Source organism: Euprymna scolopes, chromosome 2 (assembly GCF_053919585.1).
Source record: "Euprymna scolopes isolate OS-2025 chromosome 2, ASM5391958v1, whole genome shotgun sequence".
Taxonomy (NCBI): Eukaryota; Metazoa; Mollusca; class Cephalopoda; order Sepiida; family Sepiolidae; genus Euprymna; species Euprymna scolopes.
In genome coordinates this window covers 106,758,552-106,774,154 of record NC_136483.1, presented here as the reverse complement: position 1 = coordinate 106,774,154, position 15,603 = coordinate 106,758,552, and the positions used below count along the sequence as shown (strand labels likewise).

The window sequence follows — 15,603 nt, the reverse complement described above, 5'->3', positions numbered from 1 at the left end:
TTTTAGGTGCGCCCCGCCCCCGCGCCCCGTCGAACTCAGGAATTTGTTCGGATTTTTTACGAGATCCATGGTATTAATAGTAGCCCCCCTCCCCACCACCCCATCAATCATGCTAGGGTAGAAGTCACAAGTAATTCTTAAATGCATACTTTATATCGTTCGTACCGAGGACTGATCCTTCAATCTGCTGAAGACTGTCGTTTAAGAATAACTTCAATCACCCCACCCCCACCCCTCGAAAAAAGAAAAACAAGGCGTAAGGGGCTAGGTGTATCAGAATTTTTGTAGGAATTTTTGACACCCCTAACACGAAACTGCGAATAAAATATAAAAAAAACTCGTAATTTCTCTTTTAAAAGTGGGTTGTTAATTTTCTTTATGGATTATACTTCCAAAATAAACTATTAAAGTTGTTTTAAAAGTAATAGAAATATTTTTTTTTAAAAAACAGTAATGAATTTTACGAACTCAATATTTTTCAATTTTTAAAATTTAAAAATCTATCAAAATTTTTCTATTGATTCTATTTTTACGATATTTTCAGGGTCAATGTGACATTTTATGCTCTTTCCAATAAACTGAATATAATATTTTAGACAAACTTTTTTTTTTAATTCACGCCTCCCTCCCATTTTCAAGTGTCTATTAAAAAGTAAATAATCAAACTCACCAAAGTTTTATATATCACAAATTGAAGAGAAAAGGTCAATAAATAATATATTCAAATTTTTAAAAAAAAGTAGTGTTTTTTCGAAATTTACCTGTAAAGTTCGAAGTTTAAAACCTTTTTTTTAAAACCACGTTGTTTGTTTTTTGTTTTGTTTTTTTTTTTTTTTTTTTTTTTTTTTGTTTTTTTTTAATTAAACTTTGGTCCTTGCTCCTTTAATTGAAAAATTAGGGCTTGAATTACATTTTTCGAGTAGTTATAAGCTTGGAAAGACGGGAGGGGGGGGCGAATAATTCAACGCCTCCAATTTTGAAATGTCTATTAAAAAGTAAATAATTAATTTACTCACCAAAGTGTTGTATATCACAAATTGAAGAGAAAAGGTCAATAAATAATATATTCAAACTTAAAACAAAAAAAGTAGTGTTTTTTAGAAATTTACCTGTAAAGTCTGAAGTTTAAAACCATTTAAAAAAAAAAACACCTTGTTTGTTTTTTTGTTGTTTTTTTTTGTTGTTTTTTTTTTTTTTTTTTTTTTTTAATGAAACCTTGATCCTTGATCCTTTAATTGAAAAAAAAATTAGGGCTTGAATGACATTTTCCGAGGAGTTATAAGCTTAGAAAGACGGAGTGGAATTATTCACTATTTTTCACGAAATTTCTGACACACCTAGTAAGGGGCTACTGTGAATTAGGGGGGTAGATTTATAGAGGCATCCAACGTGGGAAGTTGTGCAGCGAGATGCTTGCTTACATTACATTTAAATTTCCGCGTGTTGGTACAGTCGGGAAAACATGGAACAGGGAAGGAATTCCAAAGGCAGGATCCGAGTAAGTAAGCTGTTAGAGTGTCTTCTGACATATGAGGGGGGGTATTTTTTATGCATTATGCATGGAGCCGCTTGATGTAAAGAGTTAACAAAATAGTGTTTCAAGGTTAAAAAAAAAAAAAAAACTTGCCAGTGATAAGTGTTAGATGGAATAGATTCTGGCCCAGCAAACAGCAATTCTTCCCTCTTTGTCAGAAGCATCGCTCCTGGAATGTGAGGACTAAAGGACAAAATAAAGAGAAGCGAAAGTTACGCTGCTCTGCTGTCGAAAGTAAACCCAAGATCCACTGTCTACTCTCGTTCTACAGTTTGGTGGTCTAATTATCATATAGGACTTTTATCCGTTGCGCCACATTGTGAGAATAACGTCCAAAAATGGACTAATACAAATTTATTAATCATTATTTCAACAATTCCGAAACGCACAGTCTATTAATTTCGATGTGATACGTTGGATTTGTTATGAATAAATTGCTAGTGCGCACCGCACCTCACCTCACCTCACCTCACCTCTCTCTCTCTCTCTCTCTCTCTCTCTCTCTCTCTCTCTCAATGCAATTCAAAGTACTTGATTCGTTTTAAATAGGAAACTTTCACCTGACAGGACTAATGGTGAGTAAGTGCCAGTCTCTTATTTTAAACTATTTTATTTTCTGTAAATAATATTTTAACTGTAATACCATTGGAGGGAAGTAATGACTGTGATCTTTCGTGGATATGTAAAAATTAGGGGGGGGGGTCGGAATAGAGTCCACATTGTCTTTTTTTGTTGTTGTTGTTTGTCTTCATATTTTTGTTTTGTTTTTGTTTTTTGTTTTTTTATGTTTTTTTTGGGGGGGGGGTCATTTTAACGATTGGAATTTTTTTTTTTTTTTTTTTTCGTTTTTCTTAACAAAACCTTTTACCCCTAAACTGGTTCCCTTATTTACTGATTACCTCTCCACGAGGACCGAGTTAGACACACGGTTGGTTTTTATTGTGAGCGGAAAAAAAATCACCCTTCTTACACCCCTTCTCCGAAAAAAAGGACACTTGATTGAGATAAAAAAAAATAAATAAATAAATAAAATAAAATTGCCTTATTCTAGAAAGACTCCTCTACTTACAGAAATATGTAGTTTAATGCCAGAAAAGATTCTTCACTTTGCCCCTAGCCAAAAGGCCAAGGAATCCCTCAAGCTGTCAAAATAAAAATAAAAATGCAATTCTCTCTCTCTCTCTCTCTCAAAATCTTAGAAATATCTGCATTTTTTTTTCATTTTACTTTTCCTCGAGTTATATAAAGCAAAGTACATGTATATGCTCATATATTTGTATGTATAGAATTCGTTCCTTAACTAATTAACATTATGAACTGCTAGGCGTAAGGAGTGGTAATGTGGGCTATACTTAATTTAATTTAGTTTTATGCCAAGGGGGTGGAAGTCGTTTTTTTTTTTTTTTATTCAAGTTTTGATATTTATATCTTCATGCGCTTTTCTATTATATTTTTCTTGTAATATCAACACTTGACATTGAAAAATTGAAAACGGAGTTATTAAACCTGGCATAGTGATATGGGGCAAGGAGGAGTAAGAAGCAACCTTAGAAGTTAGTGTCCACAATTATACTGAGTTGAACAGAACTCAGACATGGAACTCCCAAGGTCTAATGCACGACATGAAAACAAATTGGAATCTTAGTTAAGATCTCCATCATTCTAGTAATTATAGAAGCAACTGGACTTGTGGAAAATAATTTCAAAAATTGGCCGCAAATATACCCGGGGAACAGAGATACAAATAATTGCATTCAAAGAGACGATTAAAATCTTAAAAAGATCTCTAGGGACTGCCAAACGATTGTGAAAATTGGGCCGCATGTTTTCGTGACGTCAGATTTGTGTGTACTATACCAACTGTGGAAAAGCAGAAGCGACTTAATGATTTTTTAAAACCTTTGTTCATCTGCTTCAAACTGCAATTAATAATTAATTTTTGATATAATTTTGTTAGGTTTTAAGATTTACAGTTTAACGATTAATAATATTATAAACATTTGTATATTAAATATGAAATACGGTTTTACTGAATGTTCTTTTAAGTTACCTACGGGCTTCCATATTTTGTTCGGTAAAAAGAGACAAACAAAATATGAGGGGGGCTACATTGTGCAATAATATTTTCAAATTGGTTTTAATCTGGCAATAAAATAGCTGACAAGAGTCATGTTTATATTAAAACTTATTATTAAAAAAAATTTAAACACAATTAATTAAAAATCTATGTTGTAACGGAACATTTTGAAATAATGGAATTTTAATCGTTTTAATTTTTTAAAAATTAATTAATGTTTACGAAATTTCTTTTTCTTGGCAATTCAACTGATTATAGTATATATTAATTCGAAAAAACGCTATTTAAAAAAAAAACATAATAATACTAAGTTTATATCAATTTTTTAATTGTAACTTCAAGGTAAATTTTTGTTCAATATGCGTATTTAAATTTTTAAAGAATAAATAGTTTTTACTTATTTGAACTCTTATGTTTCATAATAAATAGAAATTTCGATAGATTTAAATATATTTTGTTCGAATTTCGCAAAAAAATAAATAGGGGGGGCACGCACAAAAAAATATTTTCCCTCGTACATTTTACGAAAAATACATTTTATATGTAATTTCATTCTAAAATGGATAAGTATCGAAGATTTCACGAAAATCTGACCATTAATTGATTTTTTTTTAGATTTATTAAATGCGGGTATGTTTTCACGTTCGGAATGTCTACTATATGGGTACGTTATTTTAAAGCGCCAATTATGTAAACACGATTTTCGTCTCGCAATTTAATTATTTTTGTTCGATGAAAAAAAATTTTTTTTTAATTAGTACTGGTTTATTTTGCCCTTCTTTTAAATGGTACAAAAGTTATAGTGATAATATTAATTTATAATAAAGTTACATCGTGTTACATATAGGGTGGGGTAATTCTTTGGTGACTTTTGGCAGTCTCTAAAGATCTCTTTGTTAGAATGTCTAAAAGAAAAAAAAAGCGAGTAAAATGTCTTGTATCCGGTGGGGATACTCCATCTCCAGCGATAAAACTCCGAGTTTGTATTACTGTACACAGATTCGAAAAAGTTGTCAAAAAACAAATATATAACAAGTTATCAAAAGCAAGATAAGTTACTTTTCTACCTAACTGGATATATTTTTCGTGTTTTTATTCAATATAACATGTTTATTCAGCTCGAAAAGCATACAGTGTTTACCGATGTATTGGAAAATTCAAAATGGCGCCCGACACTCTCTTTAACACGGTAAGTTCAGGAAAAGATGTTATAAATAATAAACTATACAAAATACTGTTAGAAACTCGCTCAATATATGTTACCGTGATGTTGACATATATTCGGTGTTTTTTTTATAGTATTTTGTCTAGTTTATTATTTATAACACCTTTTCCCAAACTTACCATGTTAAAGAGAGTGTCGGGCGCCATTTTGAATTTTCCAATACATCGGTAAACACTGTATGTTTTTCGAGCTGAATAAACATGTTACATTGAATAAAAACAAAAAAAAGAATGTATCCAGTTTGGTAGAAAAGTAACTTATCTTGCCTTTGATAATATTTGTTATATATTTGTTTTTTTGACAACTTTTTCGAATCTATGTGTACAGTAATACAAACGAAAAAAAAATCACTCATTACTACGCATATAGGACAACAAAAAAAGCTTTACATTTGAGCGGAGGAATTTCAGTTCATCGGCTATAAAATAAGAGCCGATTTTAAAAAGAAAAGCACGAACCAGCAACAAACACCTCACCCCCATCAAACTCTCCTAGTTGGATATTGCAACCATGACTCTAACCTGCTGCCTCGTAAAGTAAAGCGTGAGTAAAAAGTTATCTCCACTATCTCTTCAAAACCTAACTGCCCCTGAGTGCCCCTTCCCTTTCTCGCGTTTTCTTATATGACTATCCTATTTTTTCTCAAACTAACGTACACAACCAACACCTCCGCCACTCCTGCACACGGTGGCCTGGCCCACTTCAAGAGTTTAGAGGGTGTTCACTCTGCTAGTGTGTCTGTATAATACAAGATGACCCCCCCCCCCAAAAAAAAAAACAAAACAGAGGACATTCAATTGTTTTTCTGAGCATTTTATAGTCAACGGAGAGAAAAAAAGCCAAAGACCTTAGTGTTTTGATGTGATGTTTTGAATATAATAAGCTTATTATAAGCTAGTTATGACTAAAGTTTCATTTCATTCGGACAAAACACTAAGAGACGGGGCCTAATTACAGTTGGGCCCGTTTTTTTTTGGGGGGGGTCACCCTGTATATATATATATATATATATATATATATATATATATATATATATATATATATATATATATGTGTGTGTATATGTATATATTTGCACATTTATGTATATATATGTATATATACATGCATATATATGCATATATATATATGTATATGTATATATATGCACATTTATATATATATATATACATGCATATATATGTATATATATATATATATATATATATATATATATATATATATATATATGCATATATATATGTGTGTGTGTATGTGTGTGTAGAGGGGGGGCTGCGACGTTGTTTGGCTGTGGAAAAAATGTTGGATTCTATTGGATTGGAAGTTTTTAATTCGACCGTGTTTGGATTTTACCATTCTTGGATTTTTTACCCTTCACCAGACTATCCATTCATGTGAAATCTTTTTATCATTTTTCCTTTACTTCCTATTCCCCTTACCTCACCCTTTTTTTAACTAAGTAAGATCTGTGACTTCTTGGCCTTCGGGTCAAGATCAAAGTGTAGTATCTGTCCGGCAGATACTGCAAGCTATGACTAGCTATGACTAGCAAAGACCAGATGTGGGGGCAACCCCACATGCCTGACCATTAACCAGCTCCCATTTCCCACCTCTCGGGAGCTGGTCCCCTTTTTCCCTTCCCCCTCCCTTCACTCCTCACATTAAAAATCGGCCTTGTGCCTAATTTGCTCGGTGGGGGAGCAAATAAACACCATCTGTTCCGGCAGATACTGCAAGCAAAGACCATATGTGTGGGCAACCTCACATATAAGACCTTGGTCAATGTAGGGGCAACCCTTCATACCAATTGTCACTATCCAACTCCCCTACTCCCCGGGGAGTTGGTCCCCATTTCCCCTTCACTCCTCACATTAAAAATCGGCCTTGTGCCTAATTTGCTCGGTGGGGGAGCTAATAAATACCATCTGTTCTGATACCTATATCGTGCGAGGCAGTGCTGTTCTGGCGACACATTCTCGTGCCCGGAACACCTGACAAGCTTTTTGGGTCGCGTTCTGTCCGCACCCCCACTTTGTCTGTCTTTCTCTGCTCTCCCCCCTCCCCCACGGGGGGGGATCCGAGCTGATAATTTACGAACTTCCCGCGAGGGAGGGTCGGAAACACCTTCTCTCTTCCCTCCACTAACTTCCCACTCCCTCTCTCAGTTCTATCTCCCCTCTTGCCGCCTTTTGGCGCCACCTCTTTTTGGCGCCAAAGTCGGCTCCCCACTTTGGACGCTGATTCCACGTCACTTTTTTCAATGAATTTTTTAAAAGAGGGACCCAAAACGGACACCCCCAGCCCGGGGGCCACCAATATGGATACCCTCAGCCAGGGGCCCACCAATATGGATACCCCCAGCCAGGGGGCTACTGCTCCCCAAGAGGACGAATCCCCAACAGGAGAAAAAACAACTGCTGATGGGGCGTACCGCCCGGGTATGACACCATTGGACGCTCCCAAGGAGGGGGAAAATCTAACAACAGCTCCCCCCGAGGGCGACTCCCCCCAAAGGGGAGCAAAACCAAAATCGGTCGTAGCATCTCACTCCAACCACAAAAAGGAGGAGGTGCCAGACCAAAAGGACAATAAAGGGGACAGCGCTCCCCAGGAGGGCTGCTCTCCCAAAAGGGGAGCAGATCAAGAAAATGAGGGGGCATACCGCCTGGACCTCACAAACGAGGAAGGGGCAGATGGCCTCAAAGTAAACAAAAACGATCATGCTCCCCAAGAGGCCGACTCTCCAAAACGGGAAGCTGCTCCCGAAAAAGACACTAAAAAGGGAGCCGCCGCTCAAAAATGTGACACTCCCACAAAAGGACTGACCAGGACATCTGGGGAGGCAGGAAGCGTCGCCAAGAAACAGGCAGGGGCGACCTCCATAAAAGACCAAAAACGGTCTAACCCCACTAAAGACCCCATACCAACACCAACAAGAGGGTCTGCGTGGGGGAAGACCGTAGAAAAACAACTGTCCCCTCAAGAGTATAGAGACCTGTACCTGACAAAGTACAGACAATACATAGAGGGGGCAGATATAAAACCCATACCAGGTGCCTGGGAGGCGATTGAGGGCAGAGTCCTGTCCTTTGCCATTTCCGATATACCGGAAAACCGGCTCCTAGGAATGAAGAAGGAAGACATGGCGGGGCTTCTCCACAAACTTAACATCCCAGTACTATACCTGTACCAGAGGAGCTTCGCTGTGTGGGACATCCTCCTACCCACCAAGGATGATGCGGAGAGACTCTCCCTCCAAGAAATAAAGCATGGGAGAGTCAAACTAACACCTGAATACCAGGGCAAGAGAAGGACTCGGGTGCAGATATTTAATGTGCCAACCCAAATACCTGCGGAAGTATTAGGATGCCTCTTCAGCCAGTACGGTGAGGTAGAACAGGTGACCCCAGTACGGTCAAAAACTGGGACTCATCTGGGCTGCTACACAATAGCAATGAGGCTGAAGAGGGAAGGTTTTCGAGCAATACCACCGCTGCTGACATACAAAGACGCCAGCATAACGGTAGTGGTGGAGGGCCATCGTCCACACTGTTGGTTCTGCCAAAAGCAGGGCCACATGGCTAGGAGTTGCCCCCAAAGGGTAACCCCTAATCCAACAACCCAAAAGGCGGTCACAACCCTTGAGACAACGCCCGCACCAAAACAGGCGGCAACAACCCCTACAACTGCAACACCAACCCCAGCTCCAAGGAAAACCCAAACCACCCAGGAGGCCAAGGGGGAAGAATGGAGCATGGTAGTGAGACAAAAGCGGAAACACATAATCCCTTCTGCCACCGTCCCACCACCAGCCCAAAAATCGAGGCAGGAGCCTCTGCAAATGCAGCAAAAACAACAGCCACCGCAGCCAATGCCGCGGAAACAACTGCAGCAACAACTACTGCAGCAGCAAAATCAGCAAGTGCAGCAGAAGCAGCAGCAGCAACGACACCAGCGAGAGCAGCAACAACAAAAACAGCTGCAGCAGCAAATAGAGGAGCAGACACAACCAACGGTCCCCACACCAATCGAGACGGGGATCAAGCGGAGAAAAGACTGCTCCTCTGAGGATGAATCCGCAAGTGAGAGGGAGAGGAACTCAACCTCACCTCTCCCCGGTTCATTCGAAAGAATGAAAAAGAAAAACAAAAGAAGAAAAGAGGAAGAAAAGGTGGCCCCCACTCCCTGTGAACATACACCACCCCTAACAACAAAATCCACTTCCACCCCCAAACCACACACCGCACCAACACCAGACACCGCACCAACACCAGACACCACACCAACACCAGACACCGCACCAACACCAACACCAACACCAGACACCGCACCAACACCAAACACCGCACCAACACCAGACACCACACCAACACCAACACCAACATAAGGCACCACAGAAACACCCGTCCCCACACCAAGGCAAACTGAGCCACTACCCCAAAAAGAAAATGAAAAGAATGAACCGAGGGAGAGGAGAGACTCCTCTGCCTCTTGCAGACCAAAGGTCCTTGCCCCTGAGGAACTATGTAATGTAGACCCTCTATCTGTGGCCACAGACATTTCCCATCGGCAGAGGAAAAACTTAAAACCTCTGCTCGATTACAAACAGATAGAGGGGAAAGATGTAAATATCCCCTCAAATTTCCCGGACGCCCCACTCCTAATAACTTTTGTCAGAACTCCAGAGGCCTGCAAGACCAACTTGTGGACAAGGCTGCAGGCCGCTGAAGGGGCGTTTCCGGGAATTGAACTGGTGAAAAAAAATGACCCTTCTCTTGATGAACTGTCAAAACAATGCAAGGGAAGGGTCCCCGTGTTGGTCCATCCGTCACTCTACAGGGCCATAAAATTAATTTATCCTTTGGACGTCGGCGGCATTGCGAGAGAAGGTCAGGATATGAAAAACCTGACCACCTTGAGCATGGCACATAACGTCGGCGTCCTCTCCCCAGCTGACTTCGGAGCTGAGTGTGACACACCCTAAGGTAGGTACCATGGCTTTGAATTTGGCTAGTTTGAATGCGAGGGGCTTGAGATCACCGGGCCGGGCGGCTCGCCTCCGGCACGACCTCTTGTCCCTGGGAGTGGATGTGGCTGCGATTCAGGAGACGCATTTCGTTTCCTCTGTGGACTGTCAGGTGCTGGCCAGAGATTTTGAGGTTTTCTCAGCATATGGCAGCCCGCGGGGGAAGGGAGTTTCCGTGCTGGTTAAACGTACCCTGTCGGCGACGGTCGACGTTGTCCATAGAGATGCGGTGGGCAGGCTGGTTGTGGCCGATGTTGCCATAAAAGATTCTGTGTTTCGGGTGATCGCGGTTCATGCGCCCAGCACCGCTCGTGAGAGGGTCTCATTCTTCAGTCAGCTTGACGCGTTTGTAGATTGTCGGAAGCGGGTAGTGCTAATAGGAGATTGGAACGCCATCTTAGACCCCGAGATAGATAAGGTAGGAGGCGATGTTAGAGGATCGGAGAGGTGCGAGTCCAGCCTGGCTGATCTGATGGCTAGATGCGGTCTGGTCGACAGGTTTCGGTTCGAGCATCCGGGGCGGGAGATGTGGACGTGGACCAATAGCGTTTCCTCCTATCCAAATACCTATTTGGACAGGATGTTAGTTAGGAGAGGCGAAGTAGACTTCTTATCTTGTCCCACGTTCACTTGGCTAGGCCAGACGGACCATAAATTAGTTATGGCCCGGCTGAAGCTAGGAAATAGGCCTAAGTTAGCGGGGTACTGGAAGTTAAACACCTCCCTTCTGGAGATACAAGACTTCCAAGATCAGTTAAGAGAATTGATTAAAAAGGCACTAGTGGGGGCGGTTACCGGGAGTAAGTGGTAGTTAGGTCTCAAAGCCAAGATCAGAAGCTTCTCCGTCAAGTATGCCCAGCGCCTCGCACTAGATAAGGCCAAGACGAAGAAGCAGCTAGAGCAGAAACTAGCCCAGGCTACTAGGGAGGGTGATAGGGTTAGTCAGGAACTAGCTAAGCAGGACCTTCTACGCAAGACTAGCGAGCATTACAAAGGCCAAGTAGTTAGAGCTAGGCTTAGAAAGATAGGCAACGAAGCAGTCAATTCTGATGCAGACGTGCGCCGTGAGGTTTCTAGGCGTGGCTCGGACAAATACATTGCGAAAATCAAACATCCGAATGGACGCACCCTGGAATCGACTCGGGAGATCTGCGAGGGGTTTCGAGAACATTTCGAGGAGCGTTTTACGCAGCAGCCCGATCTTCCAGTCCTTGAGTTTAGCGACTATTTGGCCGACTCTCCCCGCCTCGAGGCAGCTAGAGCGGCTAGTTGCGAGGGCCGGGTGACGGAGCAGGAGGTCTTTACTGCGCTGAAGCAGGTCAGCTGTGACAAATCGCCAGGACTTGATGGTCTGCCATACGAACTGTACTTGAGGCTGTCGCCCATGTTTCTGCCTCTTCTGACGGATATGTTCAACCATTGGTTTGCTCAGGGATCCATCCCAGAGCAGGTGACCAAGGGAGTGATCACATTGCTGAAGAAAGGTGACGGGCATGGAGGGGAAGAATTAGACGACTACAGGCCCATAACTCTGCTAAACACAGAGTTGAAGATTTTGGCCAAGGTCCTGTCGAATCGGCTGCAGGTTGTTATCAACGAGTTGGTTGAACCGGAACAGAACTACGCTGTGAAGGGGAGATCGATTCAGAACAACTTGCACCTGATCCGCACGATCCTAGAGGGGGGAATAGATGACGACACGGAAGCCGCGCTGATAAATTTAGATCAGTCCAAAGCTTTCGATAGGGTCGACCATCGTTTCCTGGCATCTGTCTTAGAGGCCGCCGGTTTTAAACCGGACTTTTGCAAGTGGATCTCCATAATGTATCGACAGCCCATGGCTGTCGTGCAAGTGAACGGAAAACGCTCAAAACCCTTTGTTATCTCTCGGTCGGTTCGTCAGGGTTGTCCACTGTCGCCCCTGCTTTATGTCCTGGCTTTGGAGCCTCTTCTCCGCAAGCTGAGACATGGGGAGGCAAATTCGGCCCTGCACGGAATGGCTCTGCCTGGCGGCTCAGCTGCCAAGGTATCCGCGTTCGCCGATGATGTCACGGTCTTCGTGTCGGGCTTCAGAGACATTGAGGTCGTGTCGGAGGCACTCACATTGTACGAAAGAATCACGGGGGCCAAGATAAACCGCAACAAGTCGGTAGGACTGCGGTTGGGCGCATGGAGTGGCAACGCAAACCTCCCTGCGCCCTTCAGCTGGACAGATGGCCCGGTCCGGATCCTCGGCGTGTGGTTCGGACCGGGTCTCCAGCTTGACAAGAATTGGTTGGAGGTACGGTCAAAGGTGGAGGCTGCAGTCAATTCGTGGCTTCCTAGGAAACTTTCCTTAAAGGGTAGAGCTGAGGCGTGCACCACTTACGTCTTTCCTCTCATCCTTTACCGACTGGCCGTACTTCCCCTGCCTGCACAACACCTAAAAGCTCTTGTCGAACTCTTGTCCTCGCTCCTTTGGGACAGAGGAAGACACTGGGTGAGCAGACAGGTCTGTATTCAACGTCCGTGTGAGGGAGGCTTGGGAATGCCGGACTTGAAGTGTCATCGAGATGCTGAGAGGCTGGCCTTCCTGAGCCACTATATGCAGGATGACCAACCGTGGCACCCCGTGGTTACTGCCGCCTTCCCCGACCTCGTTCTTGACCCTTCCATCGAGAGCCGTCGCAGGCCGCGGGGAGAATCTGCCTACATGAAAGAGTGCCGAGCCGCGCTAAAACGACTACCAAGGTCCAGTGACCTTGTGACTGCTACCCGTAGGGAACTCCACAGGGATCTAGTGAAGGGGGCCGCTGACGACCCGCTATGCGCGCGTTTGGGGTGGCAGCAGAGTGAGATCCGCTGGGCGCCAGGTTCGAGTCATCTGAACAATTCAGAGTTCTCTCTGACCTGGCGATTGGCCCGAAATGCACTTCCACTCAACAACATACAATGCAGTTCCGGGTTTTTGGAGTCGCCTGATTGTCCCCGTTGTGGGACAACGGCCGTAGAAACTACAGATCACACTTTCTTCGATTGCCGCGAACTCCGCCAGTACTGGTCGTATGTCAGCGGAGTGACGGCTCGCATCAGTCCTGAGCATCCTCGCCCAATTACTGTATCCAATGTTGTGGACAACGTGAGGCCGCCGTGGGACCGGGAAAGACAAATGGTCTACGTTACGATCCTGGCCGTGGCAAGAATGGTGATTTGGACGTCACGTCTGCAAGGTTGCCGGGGGGTGTTGTCTTTTTCTGATCAAGATCTGATCACGTTCTTTAAACACCAACTACGGGTGAAGATCAGATGTGATAGAAGAAGGCTGCATCGCGCGGCATTTGACAGAAGATGGATACATGTGGCAAGTCTGTGTGTACGAAGAGGAGCCAAATTTGAATACGTGTTCCCCGCCTAGGTGTGGAACGCACAGTTCTGTAAAGTAAAATTAAACAAGTAGTCTCTCAGCTAGCTGAGTGTGTGTTCCATCCCTCCCCGATTAGGAAGCCTCCAAGATCCCCATCCCCTCTTACCTGCAATTTTTGTTTTCACCCCTTCCTCTAAATTTTACCCATCTTGGAGAAAAAGAAATACAAACTAACCTCCATCCCTTACCCACAAAAATTTTCTTTTCTCCATTCACCCCCATCTAGAGGGCATCCCCACCTAGAGACTGACCCGCAGAAGCGAGGTTACTTTTACAAACCTAGTGGAACGGGCAGTCTATCAACTAGACGGGGTTGGGAGGGTCCTACTAATCACCTTTTGTTTTTTCTTCCCCCGCCCTCGACACAAATGAATTATTGTTACCATTTTATTGTTATCTTTTTTGTTTTTATACGTCAATAAAAAATGTTTTAAAAATTGGGAGTTACTAGGACGTCCCCCAATATGAAAGGGTGAATGCGGTATTATGGTGAAAGAAAATACTAGCTGGGAGAAACTTTTGACTTTGTTTAGTTCTGGAGTGACAAGGATGACCAACGACCCCCAAAATTCCCCCCTTTTGAGTTGGCCATGTGCCTAAGTTTTTTGTTCAACGTTAATTTTGAATGTATTTTTTAACATGAATAAAAGATTTAATATCTCAAAGTGTAGTATCTGTTCTTCAGATGCTGCAAGCTATGACTAGCTATGACTAGCAAAGACCAGATGTGGGGGCAACCCCACATGCCTGACCTTTAACCAGCTCCCATTTCCCACCTCTCGGGAGCTGGTCCCCCCTTTCCCTTCCCCCTCCCTTCACTCCTCACATTAAAAATTGGCCTTGTGCCTAATTTGCTCGGTGGCGGAGCAAATAAATACCATCTGTTCTTCAGATGCTGCACTTCTATTTCTTGTTCTCTTTCGGTGGAGGAGAAATCCTTCACGACTGAGACAATTTTTATTTTTGTACCTTTTCTCCACGTTAAAAAACGACCCTGGTGTCTAACTCTGTCCCGTGGGGAGGCATAGTAAATAGGTACTTGTGGTTTCATTAAATACTTTCACATGCAAAATCCGATCCCGCATTTTTCTAATTCCTGCCCTCTGATGGGAAGGAGAGTATTTCTTCGAAACTCCGCGGATTAAGGACTATCCACTTATCTTGTGCTTCCTTTTTAAAATTAAATATGTTTTTAACTCTTTTTCAAGCTGTTTATCATTTGTTCATATATATATATATATATATATATATATATATATATATATATATATATATATATAGTAATTTATAAAATATATATGGCGATTAAGTTACACTGAATATTCGGCGTTTCATCCACTCTAAGAGTCCTCAGCCTCAGTGTAGCTTATTCGCCATATATATTTTATAAATTACTAACTAGCTCTACCTACGTATTGAGCATTGAAGTAAATACATATTTACATAAATATAATTCTATACTTTCGTATATTAATTTTATGTGAGTAAATTAAGTAGTTATATATATATATATATATATATATATATATATATATTAATTTTATGTGAGTAAATTAAGTAGTTATATATATATATATATATATATATATATATATATATATATATATATATATATATATATATATATATATATATACTTAATTTACTCACATAAAATTAATATACGAAAGAATATATACGTTTTATTTTTTGTTACCGTATCTTTCTGTTAAGTTACATTATTGTTTCGGCTACGCGGCCGTTTTTTTTTTTTTTTTTGCCGTCTGTAGTGTCCTCAGACTTTTACAGAAATGTTCGCTTTCATCCCAAAATAGCGAACATTTCTGTAAAATCTGAGGACGCTACAGACGGCCCAAAAAACGGCCGTGTAGCCGAAACAATAATGTAACTTAACAGAAAGGTACGGTAACAAAAAATAAAAAGCATATTTGCTCTACAACAGTATTGAGCGCTTTCTTCAGTTTTTATTAATTACCATCTCCACTAAATATATGTATGTGTGTGTGTGTGTGTGTGTGTGTGTGTGTGTGTGTGTGTGTGTGTGTGTGTGTGTGTGTGTGTGTGTACAGTGGTTGGATGATTCAAATATTTTTCTCGATTCTGATAAAGTTCCCGATTCCAATACACTTAGAGATTCTGATTCTTATAAACCTCTAAATATTTTTTCCTGGTTATCGTAAAAACTCAAGTTACATGTGCAGATATTACATAAAAATACACTTGTGTGGTGGAGATGTTCTATAGAGTTTAGTTTTATGGTTGTGTAAAATCAATAAATGTTTATATTCTATCATTACTATCAGCGGTGGAAAATTTTGATTTAAACGAAATTAAATTT

The 15,603-nt window shown here is 41.6% G+C and overlaps 1 protein-coding gene across 7 annotated transcripts in view; it reads left to right on the top strand.

Annotated features, from left to right (window-relative positions):
* The first annotated feature begins 823 nt into the window (after nt 1-823).
* LOC145294031 (uncharacterized) overlaps nt 824-15,603 on the top strand; it is a 100,143-nt gene continuing 85,363 nt past the window's right edge. For 2 of the 7 annotated variants that reach the window (XM_080141047.1, XM_080141025.1), the window contains exon 1: nt 824-2,109. Coding sequence is in view for 2 of the 7 variants with exons in the window: in XM_080141015.1 (XP_079997141.1) it covers nt 2,107-2,113 (7 nt within the window). In the remaining 5 variants the exon portion in view is untranslated. Of the gene's footprint in view, nt 2,114-5,169; nt 5,380-15,603 lie in introns of those variants that run through there. The other 5 variants (XM_080141032.1, XM_080141015.1, XM_080141062.1 and 2 more) reach the window with 5 other exon arrangements.